We start from the raw sequence: 16415 nt of genomic DNA, 5'->3' as shown, positions 1-16415 counted from the left end.
CAGAGTCAAAAGAGGAACCAGCCTAGAATCCCTACGTAGTCACAAGTGAATCAAGTCTAACCTCCCTTGATTTCCATTGACTCTTATCTAATTCCAAACAAGTGCTAACCTTTAGTTCAGAGGTCTCCAAACTTGGCAACTTTAAAACTTGTGGACTTCAACTCCCAGAATTCCTCAGCCAGCATAGCTGGCTGAGGAATTCTGGGAGTTGAAGTCCACAAGTCTTAAAGTTGCCAAGTTTGAGGGCTCCTGCTTTAGCTGATTCTTCTGCATAGACATGAGTAGCAATAAATCCGTTTCACTGGACCTTCGTGCGTGGACCTGATCTTTCCCGCTTAACATTTTAATCTTGGTTTTATTTTGTTCTGGCTCCTCTTTTGCAATCAGTTCTATCTCCTCAATTTCTCAGGTTCTTCGTGATGTAGTAAAACATGATACCGTAGAAAAATTCAACGGCTCCACTTGCAGTAAGTGGCAATTTCTAAAATTCATGATTGCGAATCATCTCAAAAGATTCATTTCAACTAAGAAAATTCTCTGTCTTAACACCAGCTAATATTTTGCATATTTTCAATCGAGGTTATTGTTTTATCATCAAGCACTCCCATTATTTACACTATAAATTACCATATACTAGATGTGTTGTAAGTCAGAGTCCTTTTAATCTAATCAATGAATTCCCAAAAATCATGACTTTGGAAATAACATCCCGCCCCCCACATCTATCTAGAATACTTGACTTCTTGTTCTCTCCTGCTATATCCTGGTAGCAAATAATTATCAATTATTTGGCGCATCTTAATATCCATATCAATCTTCCCATGTCTTACCTCAAACCATTACAAGGCAGGTTATTTTTAAAGTCTTGTTGCCTTAATTACTAATCTCTAGTTTTCACCTATTGCCCACAGTTCTAGCTAATAAAAAATTATCTGTCTTATTACGTGGCAAATGGCTAACTTCATTATTGTATTCCTTCCTCTTAGCTCTCACAAAGGTGTTCCATTAATGTATCCTCATTACATTGGTCATTATGGGCGCAGAGATCTGGTTACTAAAATAATTCACACTTCCAATTATGTTGGAAAGGTCACACATCCCTTTGTCTTCTCTTTTCTCTAACCACTTTTCAGTTCGGGCCTATCTTACTATTAAAAGCAGATTGAAATAATTTACTATTATCATTGTTAAACCCTTGTGGGGTGGAGTCTGGGCAACTGAATGGAGCTGAGTATTTACTGGCCGGATGCCCTTCCTGTCACCAATGTGGAGTTTTGTTCAGCAGATAGATTCTCAATGTGCTGAGAGAGAAATATCTGCCTCTAGCTAGGATCGAACTCACAGCCTCCTGATTGTGAGGCGAGAGTTCCACCTCTAGGCCACCACACCACTCCCAATAATTGAAATAATTTACTATATTCACTGTTAAAAAGCAGAATCCACAAAAGTGCAAAATACTGTTAAGTCCATCTCAACCGTGGTCTGTATTATCTGTATTATTATTTAAGACTCCCAATCGCCAGTGGAGAATTGTACCGATTTTCTCATGTCAAAAATGTACTGCAAAAGAGAGGCTAAACAAAAATTGCTTGTCGTTTTCATTTCCTGGCTCTGTTTTATTTAAGTCTCTCTCTTTTTCATTTTGGAAAACATGGTCAGAGGAATCATGGTTAGCTATATCTATTTTTAGATGGAGACATTCATCCTTCTTGGGTTAACTAAAGTTTAAACAGATTAATAGAATATTCAGTGCAAACAGGACACTGAATAATTTAACTTATGGTTTGGTTGCCACAAAATGCTGCAGCTTTCATGTTTGCAATAATGCCTTCTTGATTATTTAAACACAGAATCCAGGTCCATGCATGTTCTAGTACAATACAGAAAAACCTCATTTTTTCCCCTTTATTTTGGAGTTAAAACTTACACAAGAGAGAGAGAGAGATCTAAATGATGTTTGCTAACTAGGAAAGAGAAAACTGGAATAGATTATCAATGGCAATGGAAATAAATTCAAGAGCCACATGCTATTAAAAAAAAAAGAAATTCTCTGATTTTTCTGCTACATTATCATCATCCCAATTAATGTATGGCCTTCTCTTGCCTTAAGAAAGAACAGCTGTAACACCCATAATAGAGGAATAGATTGAAAAGATGATAGAACTGGTAAAGATGGAGAAGTTGACTGTGCTAATTAGAGACAAAAATATACATATTTCTGTGGTTACTGGGAAGCCACTTCTGGGCTTCTCTTTCTGTATGAAAGAGAGAAAAGAAACATGAAATTTTGACCTGGACTGGCAAAGATAGGAAAGTTTTGACTGGTAGAGATGGCAAAGTTGATTAGACAATTTAAATAGTTTTGTGGCTATTGGAAACTTGGAAGCAGTTTCTGGCATTTTTGCGTGAAAGAGAAAACCAAAATAAAAATCAGACTTTGGGTTTTGACAATTACATGAATTCCTGCTATAGAAATGTCAGGCAGTTGTACTATTGTGCGTAAGTAAAAAGTTGATATTATTACTTTATTAAAATATGTTATTGCACCGAAAAAGTCAGAAGTCACTGGCCTCTTATTCTTCTTTTTCCTTCTATCCTGACGTTATTTCCTTCTCCCTTTTTCCATTCTCCTTATTTCTACATGTATTTTACATCAAGAAAAAAAAAGCTTTTAATAAAAATATATTTAAAAAGAAAAAAGAAAGGAAGACTGCACGTCCATCAGGAGATCTAATCTCCTTCCTTCGTGGTTTTGTTGCTAGATAATCAATCAATCAATCAGAATAGAGCTGGAAGGGACCTTGGAGGTCTTCTAGTCTAACCCCCTACTCAAATAGGAGACCCTCTACCATTTCAGACAAGTGGCTGTCCAGTCTCTTCTTAAAAGCCACAACTTCTGGAGGCAAGCAGTTCCACTGGTTAATTGTCCTCAGTTTTAGGAAGTTTCTCCTTAATTCCAGCTTTCTTCTCTCCTTGATTAGTTTCCATCCATTGTCTTGCCTTCAGGTGCTTTGGAAAATGAGCTGACCCTCTCCTCTTTGTGGCAGTCCTTCAAATACTGAAAGACCACTATCCTGTCTCCTCTAGTCCTTCTTTTCTCCAGACTGGCCATGCCCAATTCCTGCAACCATTCTTTATTTCAACAGACCTGATCAAGTTTGTTCTCCTAGCTCCGTGATGGTAAACCTGTGGCACGCAGGACCATTTGTGCCAGAACATGAGCTTCAGGCAAACTTACCTCAGTGTGCATGTGCATGCCTCACAACTGATTTTCGGCCAGTTTGAGGCCTTTTTCAGGCTCCCAAAGGCTTGAGGAAGGCTTCTGCAGGCCGAAAACTAGCCCCGTTTCATCACTTCCGGTATTTTCAGAAAAACAGGAAATGACAAAACGGGGCTAGTTTTTGGCCTGCAAAGCTTGCAGAAGCCTTCAGAAGCCTTCCTCAAGCCTTTGGGAGCTCGAAAAAGGCCTCCAACTGGCCGAAAATCAGCTGTGTGGTGCAGTGCAGGTAAGAGGGTGGCGGAGGGTAGGGGGGATTGTATAGGGAGTATGGGGGGGCACATTGCCTTCTGGGTGCTGGTACATGAGCACGAGCATGCAAGCATGCATGCAATTTTTGGCACAGGAGCCCAAAAAGGTTAGCCGCCACTGTCCTAGCTGGTTCCCACTGGATTCCATTGGATGGCATCCTTATTCTGATGGATGTGTAGGAGATGACCAGGCCGAGCCCAAGGATGGGATCAAACTTAGCATCAATTTTGAGTCTCTACACCCCCTAGGTCCAGCTCCCCTTCAAGTCTGTTGACTCTTGTCTCATGTCAATACGCCTTGACCATTAGTCGTTCAAATTCTTGTGTTATTTTTGTTGTTGTTCAGTCACTAAGTCACATCTGACTCTTCACGACCCCATGGACTGCAACATGCCAGCTCCCCTTGTCCTTGGAGTTAGCTCAAATTCTTATCCTCTGCCAGCCTCTTCTCCTTTTGCCTTCCATCTTTCTCAGGGTCTTTTCCTCTCTGATGGCAAAGTATTTGAGATATTATTACGTACAGGTAGAATTAAGTAAACCTATAGTGCTTGTGAACTCTATTTGACTCCTGGTTTCTTGCCCCTGGCAGCATGCAGGTAAGCCACAAACAACCAAAGAAGAACAGGCAGATGCAAGTAGTAAGGAGCTGCTTGCCAGGAGTAACCACTGTCAGGCAGGCAACAGGTTACAAAAAATATCTCTGACCCTGTCAAGAAGGCCCTGCCTTCTGAAACAAGCCATTAAGCTTCCAAAAAGTCTTCTCGTCCCATTCCAATCAGTACCCTACACCATTTTTAAAAAATGTAGCAATCACAGGTAATCCATGGAATGTGGTCAAAAAATTCAAGATGGCAGCCATGATGGTGTGAACGCTACACTCCATTTTAGATGCACCACATGTGCAATAAAAAGAAACACTTTCTTTTTACGGCCCTGTTATCCCTTAATTTGGGGTGGAGTTGGGGCAACTGGATGTTGCTGAGCATTTGCTTGCCGGATGCCCTTTCTGACACCTACGTGCAGTTCACAGCAGAAATTTTCTCTTTGCGCCCTAGCAGAGAAATATCTGCCACTACTTAGGATTGAACTCTCAACCTTTCGAATGAGAGGCGAGCTTCTTCACCTCTGCCACTCATGAACCACACGCAGACAAAGAAACACTGTGATGGGTTGCTAGTTTGACTTTTTTTCCCACCACATCTTGCAGACTTTTTATGGGGTGCTAAATTTCTAAGGCTGGACTCAACTTGTTGCATTTCCCTCAATTCCATTTTTTAAAAAAATGAGAATGTGAAATTTGATGTTAGCCAAATGTTGAAACTAGGGATCCTTTTACAGAGCTGGGCTTGGCAACTATGGACCGTTATTGATTTGGGAACACAACCGTTATTGCTAATTTTGAGGTGTGAAATGATTAGCTCGCAAACTGGTAAAACAACAGCGAAGGTACACAACACACACTCACATTCCCAAGCAGTGGAGTAGACTTCTCTTGGGCTATCTTTGAAGCTGAGAAGTCTACAGAGGCTTAATTTCACACCAACAAACCAACAAAAGACATAAACATTGACGTTCTCAAAGAGAAAAGCTGGATTAGGAAGCCAGCGTAGATCCTGGTGGGAAGAGCCACATATTTTATGTCTAACCAAGGTGGGAAAAGACAGGATTTATTTATTTATTTTCAAAAAAGCTACGAAAGGACAGACTTTTGAAATGGCACAGCTGGGTTGATTTGAAATAGCTGAGAAAAGTTGATAAAATAAAGAAGGAAAAGAAACAAATCGTATGTCCCTGATCTTTACCTTCTGAATCCGAAGAAAAATGAGGCAAAACCTCTTGAGATGCCTCCAGATAACCTCTACAGTGATTATAATAATGGGCAGATTTAATATAGGCTAAGTTATTCAAGCTGTAATAATTTAGTTTAAAAGCAGAATTGGTTTTTTTAAAAAATGACATAATCAGTAATTTGTTCAACCAGGACGATGATCTAGGAACATATAGAGCAAAGACAGGTGTGATGGCATCACTGTATCAGGCCAGACTCTGGACTCAAGAACATAACCACTTTCTAGGTTGCGTAGCTTCCTTTACACCTGTTTTTTGGATGACAGGAAGTGAAACGAAGTAAACAATAAAATGCTATAGTGTTGTTCTAAATTTGCTGATCTTTTAGAAGGAGAGTTTCAGAACTGACATTTCTTCTTCCCTGGAGGGGTAAGTTCTGAAGCTCTTTGTATGTAGATTGACTCAAAGTATGGAAAATTCCAACCAAATAAGCATTTCCAGAAATTAGAAACTCTTGCAAAATTCTCTTTAACCGAGTAAGGAGAAGAAACATACATCCCTTCTTAGCTCAAACTGCAGAAAAGGCTAATTATTAATTTGTTGCGACTTGTTCCTGGCAATATTTTTTTTTAAGATTAGGGATTTTTTCCCCCAGAATAAAATGACTATTTTGAGCTCCGGTGAAGACATTAAAGGGTACGTCTAAATTCCATTGTACCAAAGATACACTATGTTAGAACCACGATTTAAAGTCAAAATCTGGGATCAGATCCCAAAATTTTAAACTGTCTCCACAGAAGATTTAAGTTTGTGGCATAGAATTCATGCATCTTTGGAAAACTGTAGAAATACTGAAAATATACTTAATAGTGTAACCCTATGCTTTACGTTTATTCAGATGTTTAACGAGACATTTTCAGAGAAATTAAATTGCTATTATTATTATTATTATTATTATTATTATTATTATTATTATTATTATTATTATTATTATTACTATTATTATTATTATTATTATTATTATTATTATTGATTCTTAAATATTCAAACGTTTGCTTATAGCTCAGCGGATAATAAGGGGATTTTGTTAGTGAGGCTTAGATGCAAAGACCATTAATCTATAGAAGCTGCTTGCTTAATACACATTTCGGCCACCATCGCGTACTTACCAATTTAATAAACTGTTCAAAAGAATAACAGGATGAAAAGTGAACTGGAACTATAAACACAACCAGAAGACAATAAACTAAAACTGACAAAAAGTCAGAAGAGAGTGCAGGATAAAATGACAAGCAGTTTTAATGCAACATAAACTAAACACAGCAGGATTTTGCCAGTGTTTGGATTTCTTAAAGCGAGAGAAATGTAAATTTTCTACTCCAATTTTAGGAGCTTCTATAGAAGATACCCCACAGCAGCAAAGTGTGGTACTGTTTATACCCATTTTATAGCCAAGTGGACATAAAACATACAGATTTCCCAATCCTTTAACTTCCCCTCCCCTTCCCGATTCTTGTGCTAAAGTTTCATCTCAGTAGGAGAAAAAAACTGAATTAGAATAGAATAGAACAACAGAGTTGTCTTCTAATCCAACCCGCTTAGGCAGGAAACCCTACACCATTCCAGACAAACGGCTGTCCAATCTCTTCTTAAAAACTTCCAGTGTTGGAGCATTTACTTCTGGAGGCAAGTTGTTCCACTGATTAATTGTTCTAACTTTACATTGATTTAAAACTACTAAAAATATTGCAGATGTGTAAGAATTAGCGTGTTAAATCCTACCGCTTTCTTAACAAAACAAAAGAAGTTTTTTTTCCAAATAATTTTCTGCAAGTCACGTTCAGAACTTTATAGGACTTCCTCAATAAGTTAATAAAGAAAGCTGCTCAAAACTTATTCGTCTGCAAATATTTCCATAAAACACATTATTTGAAAAGGGAGTTCTAAATGTGTTACTGGAATTTGAAAAAGCTTATTGTGGTCATTAACCAGAACAGGAAAATCAGCATGCAAATATTTAAAACTGAACTGACCAATATCAAATGTAGTATTGGTTGTACATAAGATTAGAGAACAGTTAAATAGTGCTAATAATACTCAATGCTAAACATCATTGTAAAGATTAGAAGTTTTTGCTTAAAAACTCTGCTTTAACCAATATAAAACAAATTTATTAAGGAATGTATTGCTATAAAAAAAAAGGATTGCAGTCTGGAAATGTACCTTGATTTCTCTTTGTTCAACAGATTTTTCCCATATTTGCTGATCATAAGCCCCAATCTATAAAGGAGAAAAAAAAGGATTTAATTAAAACATGGCATGGCAAAATATTGAATCATTGCAGTATGCAAATTTGGCACGACATCTAAAACAGCGCACCTGTGCATATACATACATATTACATGGAGGAAAAAAGCTGCAAATCAAAGAGATGAACCAGCTTAAATACATTTGATTAATTTAAATCTGCCTTTTAAAAATTAAAAAAACAAAACAACCCAGTTTAGCAATTACAAACTGAAGCACTGCCCGTATTAACAGTTGTTTAAACAGAACAGCTGAGAATAAATCACATTTATGCTTCAACAGCATGACGACAGTGTTTTTTTTTTTTTAGTTTATGACTCCCAGCTAAATGTGTTGCAAATCATAAACGAGTTATAAAATGTCTTTTCTGCATTTTCTGCACTGCTTCAATAGGTGGCAGCACCCAGTTGATGTTACTGGGCTTCAGAGTTAACGGTGCTAGAGAGAGAAAATTTTAGGTTGGACTCCGAAGTCGAGAATAGCATTTCTCAACAGATCTTCTACATTGCCCCCCCCCCCCCAAAAAAATGAACCGTGCCACAATTACAGCAATCCTATTATTGTCACAGAGTCCTGACACTAGACTTAGAAAATTGCTAAATTCAAGAGACTGCATTCCAAGGAGTGACATGGTTAGGAATCTTAAAAGACCCAGTGCTGTTTCTTGAGAAAATTTATCTGTGTGGTTGTTGGGAGTGGAAAGCAACCTGATGAAACATAATCCATCAACTGAATTCAACGAAGTGGTTTACAGTAAGTAGAGATAGGGCAGTACACCCGAATATAGTACTTTTAGTTAATCCTGGATAAATGAAGTAAATATCTAAGCATTGCTCCTACTACGACAGCCCTCAGAATAAAAACAATTTGCTACGTTTTACTGTGCAGTAGGATCAGTCTATCATCTCTCCCAACCTCCCTTTATCCCTTCATCCATCCATCCATCCATCCATCATCTCTCTCCCTGCCTATCTATCCATCCATTCATCCATCCATCTCTATCATCCATCCATCCATCCATCCATCCATCCATCCATCCATCCATCCATCATCTCTCTCTCCCTGCCTATCTATCTATCCATCCATCATCTCTCTCTGTCTGTTTGTCTATTTATCTTTCTTTCTATCTATCATCTGTCTTATCTAATTTATCTAATCTATTTATCTATCATGTCTATATCTATCCATCCATCATCTCTCTGTGTCTGTCTGTGTGTCTATCTATATCTATCTATCTCTGTCTATAATAATAAAAAACATTATTTCGTGCTCTGACTGTGTTCAAACAGGAATAGAAAAAAATACATAAAAATAGAAGAATCTACACATTTCTGTAAACTGTATACTTCCAGGATCCTACCTCTCTCAGACCTGCTCTCAGATTGTTCTCTAGATAAGAATTCAAGACTGTGCTAAATAACAATTTATTCTATTGGTCCACACCCTGGTGTTACAGATGGCGAAATAAAACAATTGCAGGAGTGCTAGATAATGTATGAAAGCCAGTTCTGAATCTCCTTCTGTGCTGAATTTCATTATAGTAAAAACTGAAGGATTACCACCATTTCAGAGGCACTTCAAGCATTAGCAAGTTATTTATGTGCCGTGCTGAACAAACACACCACGAGTTCCCATTCTACGACTGTTATCTTTTAGAGAAAGGAGGAAGAATAGAAACTTGTGGTTTACCACACGGGCTGCAAATGAACATTATATTTCAGTTTAGTCCTACTGAATTTCGTAATTTCATAAAAAAATTTCCTTAACAGGCTAAAGGTTCTAAAGGTAGTACAATTTATACGGCATATTCTACACATTATCCTTTCTTTTTTTTAAAAAAAAAAAGTACTTCTACCGTATTTTTTTAATTAAAGCATTCGCCTTCCTTTTCTATTGAATCCTTTTTTCATTATTATTTTTTTGCCTTTTCACTCCAATAGGGAACAGATGTCGGGTGTTGTAAGAGATGGAACGAAAATTCTGCATCTGGTAAGCTACAAGGGGATGGATCTAGTATGAACTCTGAAATCTACACAGGCAGTTAAATAATCTGTAACAGGGTTCACACAGAAAGATAACAAAAACTACTGGAAAACCTTTCCTTTTTTTGATCCTGTCATCCCCTAGAGTCGGGATGACTAGATGGAGCTGAGCGTTTACTGGCCAGATGCCCTTCCTGACACCTACACAGAGTTCACAGTAGATATTTTCTCTTTGTGTCCAGAGAGAGAAACATTTGCTGCTACCTAGAATTGAACTCTCAACCTTCCGAATGGGAAGCGAGCATTTTCAACACTAGGCAAACAGACCGCTCATAACAACAAATCTTTTCAGCAGATTTTTTTTTTCAGTTCAGTAGTTTTGTTTTGTTTCTTGGTAACAAAATCTACTGAACAAGATAACAAAACTTCCTGGGAAAGATCAGCGAGACAGTAGAAAAAATTAAACAAGGAAACACACTAACATAAAGCCAGCCAACCTCAGGAAGTAAAGAAATAAGCCCAAACTCACACCTGAATTCTCCAAATGTGCGTGCGTGTGTACATATACATATACACAGTATATGTGAACATATGTATATGTATATATATAGAATTTCTCAGTTACAAATTATATCTATCTATCTATCTATCTATCTATCTATCTATCTATCTATCATCTATCTATAAATCTATCTATCTATCTATCATCTATCTATAAAATATAACATTTGTAATTGAGATATTCTCTGATTACAGGTCATGCTCAACTGAGCCCAAAATTTCCAATGCTAAGCAAAACATTTGTTAGGTGAATTTGGCCTCATTTCATGGCCTTTATGACACACTGTTATCACTACAGTTCTTAAGTGAGTAGCACGGTTTGTTAAGTGAACCTGGTTTCCCCATCGACTTTGCTATCAGAAGGCTGCAAAAGGGAATCACATGACCTCGGGGAAGAGGTGGTATTCAGCCGGTTCTGACCAGTTCTGGAGAACCGGTAGCGGACATTTTGAGTAGTTTGGAGAACCGGCAGTCCAATCTCTTCAAGAGAAGAGGAGGGGAGAAAGAGGACCTTGGAGGTCTTCTAGTCCAACCCCCTGCTTAGGCAGGAGACCGTACGCCATTTCAGACAAATGTCTGTGCGATCTCTTCTTTAAAACCTCCAGTGTTAGAACACCCACAATTTCTGGAGGCACGATGTTCCGTTAGTTACTCTAGCTCTGGAGCTCATTTAACCGTCTATACCCGTGTTGGTGAACCAATACTATGCGAGCCGGAAGTGGCACGCAGAGCCATTTCCCCAGGCACACGAGAGGTTGCCCCAAAAAGCCACACTGTGCATGCGCGGTATCTGGCACTGGAGACGCATGTGCATGCACGGGGATGCACTGCATGTGATGGGATCGCACGCACATGTGCAGATGAGTGGGGCGCAAGGGGGAATTATGTGCGCATGCGCAGGTGCATGGGGTCCGATGGGAAATTGTGTGCGCATGCACAGATGTGTGCATTCCCCTTGTGCATCGCATGCACCTGCGCAGGGGGGAATCATGCACGCATGCACAGGTGCATGGGGTGCGCTGGGAAATTGTGTGCGCATGGGTGTGTGGCCCTTGTGCCCCATGTACCTGTGCACATCATGCGCAGGCGCATGTGCCAGAAATGTGGGAATCAGATGTGTGCCATACACATGTGCATTGCGCACAAGGGGAATGCGTCACGCATTGGAATGCATGTGCAGATGTGCGGTGCACAAAGGGAAAATTGCGCGCACATGTGCATACGCGCAGCGCACGAGGGGGGGTCATGCACACATGGACAGGGGGCATGAAGGGGGCCAGCATGCATTGCTTTCTGCAATTATCGGCACAGGAGCCGAAAAAGGTTAGCCACCACTGGTCTATACATTTGATTTTTCTGCAGCCCTCCCAGAATACATGAGGGAGAGAGAGAGGGAGAGAGAACTAGCAAGTTCTCCCCACGGGCACTTGCCTGCATGAAGCATGGCTGAGGATGCCGGGGCACACCCCTTCCCCCTCCCGACAACCATGAACGGAAACCGAAAGGGGAGGACACAGCCCAGCCTTGAACTGTGAGGGATGCTGTCATAGGAAAGTTGGGTTTTAAAGAAGCAGAGAGGCAGGAAGTGGTCCGGACAGAGATAATAACAGTTCTTGAAAAAAAAGAAAGAATGAATTTAATAACTTGTCTATTCTTCAACGATACAAAATGTGGAATTCTTATATTACTCTGGGGTAAGAGTGAAGGGTTTGGCCAAAACAGGCAAATTACTCCCTCTTACTCAGAGGCAAACCTTTAAAAGGATGTAGTTAACAATCGAAATAGAGCTGGAAGGGACCTGGGAGGTCTTCTAGTCCAACCCCCTCAAGCAGGAAACCTTATATGATTCGAGACTAGTGGCTGTCCAGTCTCTTCTTCAAAACCTAGCGGCATGGAGCACCCACAACTTCTGATGGCAAGCAGTTCCACAGGTTAATTGTCCTCCCCGTTAGGAAGTTTCTCCTTAATTTCAGGTTGCTTCTCTCCTTGATTTGCTTCCACCCATGGCTTCTTGTCCTGCCCTCAGGTGCTTTGGAGAATAATTTGATATCCCTCTTCTTTGTCAAAGCCCCCCAAATATTGGAACATTGCTATTATGTCACCCTAGTCCTTCTTTTCATTAAACTAGACATAACCAATTCCTGCAACCGTTTCTTCATATGTTTTAGTCTCCAGGCCTTTAATCATCTTAGTTGCTCTTTCTCTGCGCTTTTTTCAAAGTCTCAACATCTTCTTTTTTTTTGCAACTTGGTGACCAAAACTCGATGCTGTATTCCAGGTGTGGCCTTACTAAGGCTTTATCGAGCGGTACTAATATGAGAGGGGCTGTGGTGGCTCAGTGGCTAAGACGCTGAGCTTGTCGATCAGAAAGGTCAGCATTTCGGCGGTTCGAATCCCTAGCCCCGCATCACGGAGTGAGCTCCCATCACTTGTCCTAGCTTCCGCCAACCTAGCAGTTCGGAAGCATGTTAAAAAATGCAAGTAGAAAAATAGGGACCACCTTTGGTAGGAAGGGAACAGCGTTCCGTGCACCTTTGAAGGTGTTTAATCATGCCGGCCACATGACCACGGAGACGTCTTCGGACAGCGCTGGCTCTACGGCTTTGTAACGGAGATGAGCACTGCCCCCCTGCAGCCGGAAAAGACTAGCACGGAGGTGCGAGGGGAACCTTTACCTTTACTAATACTTCACGTGATTTTGATTCTTTGCCTGTTTATACAACCAAGGACCACAGTGCCATAATATCGGCCCTTGCACTTGTGTGTGTGTGTCTGTGTGTGTTTAATGGGAGTTGGTTTGTGTTAAGTCAGAATTAGGGAACGTGTTGATTAATTGGTCTCGTAAGTTTCTGGTGGAAAGAAGAATGCGTATCCTTTCCAAATTTAAACCCGAGCTTCGGGACAAACACCTTGTGGTCCATTGAACTAGAGGCTGTGAGAGTATCACTGTGTAGTCCAATACTTACCAACTCCGGTGTTTCTAGTAGAAACAATAAATATTTCAGCATCAATGTATAATTGATGTCCAGGTGGATGTCTCTACTCCTAACCTAACTATTGATGTAATCAACCTGATCGACATTTTGGCCCTCAGAAAATACGAATAAAACGTTCAGTGGATTTATCGACCAATGAACTACTACAATACAGGGAGTCCTCGTCTTATGACCACAACTGGGCCCCAAATTTCTGTCGTTAAGCGAGACATTAGTTAAATGAGTTTTGCCCCCTTTCATGATCTGTCTTTGCCATAGTTATTAAAGTGAGTCGTTGCCGTTGAACGAATGGGGAAAGCCAGATTCCCTTAACAACCAGAACAAGAGAGGTCGTAAAATGTGGCACTTAACAAACATCTCACTTAGCAACAGAAATCTCCGTTGTGGTCATAACTCGATGACTTCCTGTATCTGTATTCCATTCTTCCCTGTGAACATCAGATTACTGCTTTAATTTAAGATTATTGGGGGGTTTTACCCGGAGAAAAACTTTGACTTATTGATAACAGATAATCAGAGTTGGAAGGAACCTTGTAGGTCATCTAGTCCAACCCCCCGCCCAAGTGGAAGACCCTACACCATTTCTGACAAATGGCAGTCCAGTCTCTTCTTGAAAGTCTCAAGTGATGGCGCTCCCACAACTTCCGAAGGTGACTTCTGTTCCATGGGTTGATTGTTCTCACTGTCAGAAAGTTTCTCCTTATTTCCAGGTTAAATCTCTCCTTGTTTAGTTTCCATCCATTATTCCTTGTCTGGCCTTCAGGTGCTTTGGGAAATAGCTTGACCCTCCCTCCTCTCTGTGACAGCCCCTCAGATATTGGAAGACTGCTGTCATGTCTCCCCTGGTCCTTCTCTTCCCTAGACTAGCTATGCCCAGTTCCTGCAACTGTTCTTCATATGTTTTAGCCTCCAGTCCCCTAATCATCCTGGATGCTCTTCTCTGTACTTTTTCTAGAGTCTCAACATCTTTTTATAGTGTGGTGACCAAAACTGGATGCAGTGCTCTAGGTGTGGTCTTAGTTTTATTGGGTAAACATGCAACAAGCTATTATGCAGACTTTTTAAATAATATATTTTAAATACATCTAAATTTGGAGCCGGATATGTTAACTAGAAGCTCAACTATTTTTATGCAAAAATCAGTTGTTTGGTTTTGTCATGGGGACCAAAGCTAATTGATGTTTTTCAAGTCTCATCACCCGTTGTAAATAAGAAGGCAATTATATTGAAATTTAAGGCACTGGATGATGCCTTCAACATCAATCAGCCATACTTGTTGCCATTTTAAAAAACTCGTGACATAAAAATGTTTTATTCACTATAAGGACTTTTAGCTAAGGGATTGGGAGCCTCATAAAGTCATTAGTTGGCCCTAATTAAGAAGAGGTAGAATCCAGCTCCTGAATGGAGAATTTCTGCAAGTTTTTCTTCTCTTCCTTTTTCCTATAATCTTTTTGTTTGTTTGTTTTAAACTTCTAGGAGTAAAGAATCCTCCAACTACAACTTGATGTAGTTATGCCAGGCTGGATTAGAATTGACCAGCCAAATCTCAGGAGATTTTTTTTTATAATATTTCCCTTCTAAGCTGCATTAAATGGAATCTAATGACCAATAAAGGAGACTATTTGTAGCTCAGGGTTGAAATAAAGAGTCCTTGGTGCTCTTTGAGCTTGGTGGTTTTCTTGCAGACGTTTCATGACCCAACTAGGCAACCCCAACAGTGCTACGAGGGAGTGGGTTTTGTGGAGGGGAAGAGAAGCAGAAGAGGACTGTCGGTGTCTTGTTGCTCTCAGAGCTTGGTGATTTTCTTGCAGATGTTTCATGACCCAACTAGGTAACACCATCAGTGTTAGCAAGAAAACAAACCAAGCTCAGAGACCACCAAGGGAATCTAGTAAATCATTTGTATTTGTACCTAAGCAATGTTGACTGAGCTAAACATCAAGTTCACCCTTAAGCCTTAACACAAACAGGCAAAGCGTTTTGCCCTTTAAAAAAAGGCATTGCTGAAATTTGTGTTCCAAAACTTCAAACACACAAATAAACCCCAGTCAGTAAACTGAATCCAGAAAGGCAACACAATGGCTGCATTCATATATTCATAAATGTGCCCAAGGCCACTATGACTTACACCCATGCATATTTCTGCAGTAACATTTGAAAAACTAGAAACATGTGAGTGAGCTCAGTGGTAAGTTATTTTCTGCATAAAGAGGAAAGCATTGCCAGACTGCACCTACGGCCTCCAGACATTATAAAAGCTTTAGAGAACAACAAGATAAACCTGAATTATTTCATTTTTTCAAAAACAACTCTCAGATATTAGTCCCAAAGGTGCTTTTTTCAGGAGGCAACTGGACTTTCTTTTTCTTTTTCTGTTGAAGACGGTTCGCTTCTCATCCAAGAAGCTTCTTCAGCTCTGGGGAATGGAAGGATTTCTATTCCTTGTAGACAGCTGGTCATTTGCATCCTTTTTGAGAGTCGTTGAGGCCACTTGGAGGTTTATCCAAGTGAGAAAATGAGAAGTGAAACTTCTTCAAAAGAAAAAACAAGAAACTCCAGTTGCCGCTACGTGGGTGCAGCCGACTCTAAGACACATCATTCATCTCACACTTGACCCTGGTCTTCCCCTACCCCCTGGATGTATATTCTCCAATGGGATACAGCCTGTCATGCCCCTGTTCGAATCTGATTCCAAGGGGGAGGGGGAACAGCTAACAGGGAGTGGGAGTGTGGCTCCGGTGGCTATGGAGGAAACTGGGGAAGGGCACAGTCCAGCTGGGCATTCAGAGGAAGACCCAGGCCCACCCCCTCTTCATCCTAGGGCATGCAGGGAGGAACGGAGAAAGGAGCAATGTGGGTTACGGGGTTTATAGGGAGAAAAGGGCCCTGATTCCCTTCATTAGCTACAGCTGGGGAAACATGATAAACAGGATAAAGAAGCAATACTGGAAACAAAGCGTGAATTATCTTTGTTTGTCATGTCTTATCTGGGTTCTGACGTCCTCCCAACTATGTGTGTTTCATTATCTTTTGAAGTCTGCAATTCCATATCCTGCCCTGTCTCGTTAATTGCTGCAGCGTGGTTTGTGTTGGTTTTTATTTATAATTTATATGTACTTTGGGTTCGGACTGAATTTCTTCCCTTTAAAAACTGTTCTTGGGAGTTTTTTTCTCCAGCTGATGATAACTGGACATTGGGGGCCAAGTTGGAGGAATTAAAGGGACTTGACCTACTTTTGTGACTTTGTTG

At 40.2% G+C, this 16415-nt stretch overlaps 1 protein-coding gene across 2 annotated transcripts in view; it reads right to left on the bottom strand.

The window, feature by feature from the left end:
* PHTF2 (putative homeodomain transcription factor 2) overlaps positions 1-16415 on the bottom strand; it is a 66154-nt gene that overhangs the window by 28083 nt on the left and 21656 nt on the right. For both annotated transcript variants that reach the window (XM_026677163.2, XM_087967819.1), the window contains exon 3: positions 7540-7596. In XM_026677163.2, coding sequence (XP_026532948.1) covers positions 7540-7596 — 57 coding nt within the window. The remainder of the gene's footprint in view (positions 1-7539; positions 7597-16415) is intronic.

The sequence above is a fragment of the Notechis scutatus genome, chromosome 6, assembly GCF_049901735.1.
Source record: "Notechis scutatus isolate UNSWTSFEM ecotype Mainland chromosome 6, rNotScu1.2, whole genome shotgun sequence".
NCBI classification, from domain to species: Eukaryota; Metazoa; Chordata; class Lepidosauria; order Squamata; family Elapidae; genus Notechis; species Notechis scutatus.
Note: the sequence above shows the minus strand (reverse complement) of the source record. Positions and strands in the feature narration are given on the sequence as shown.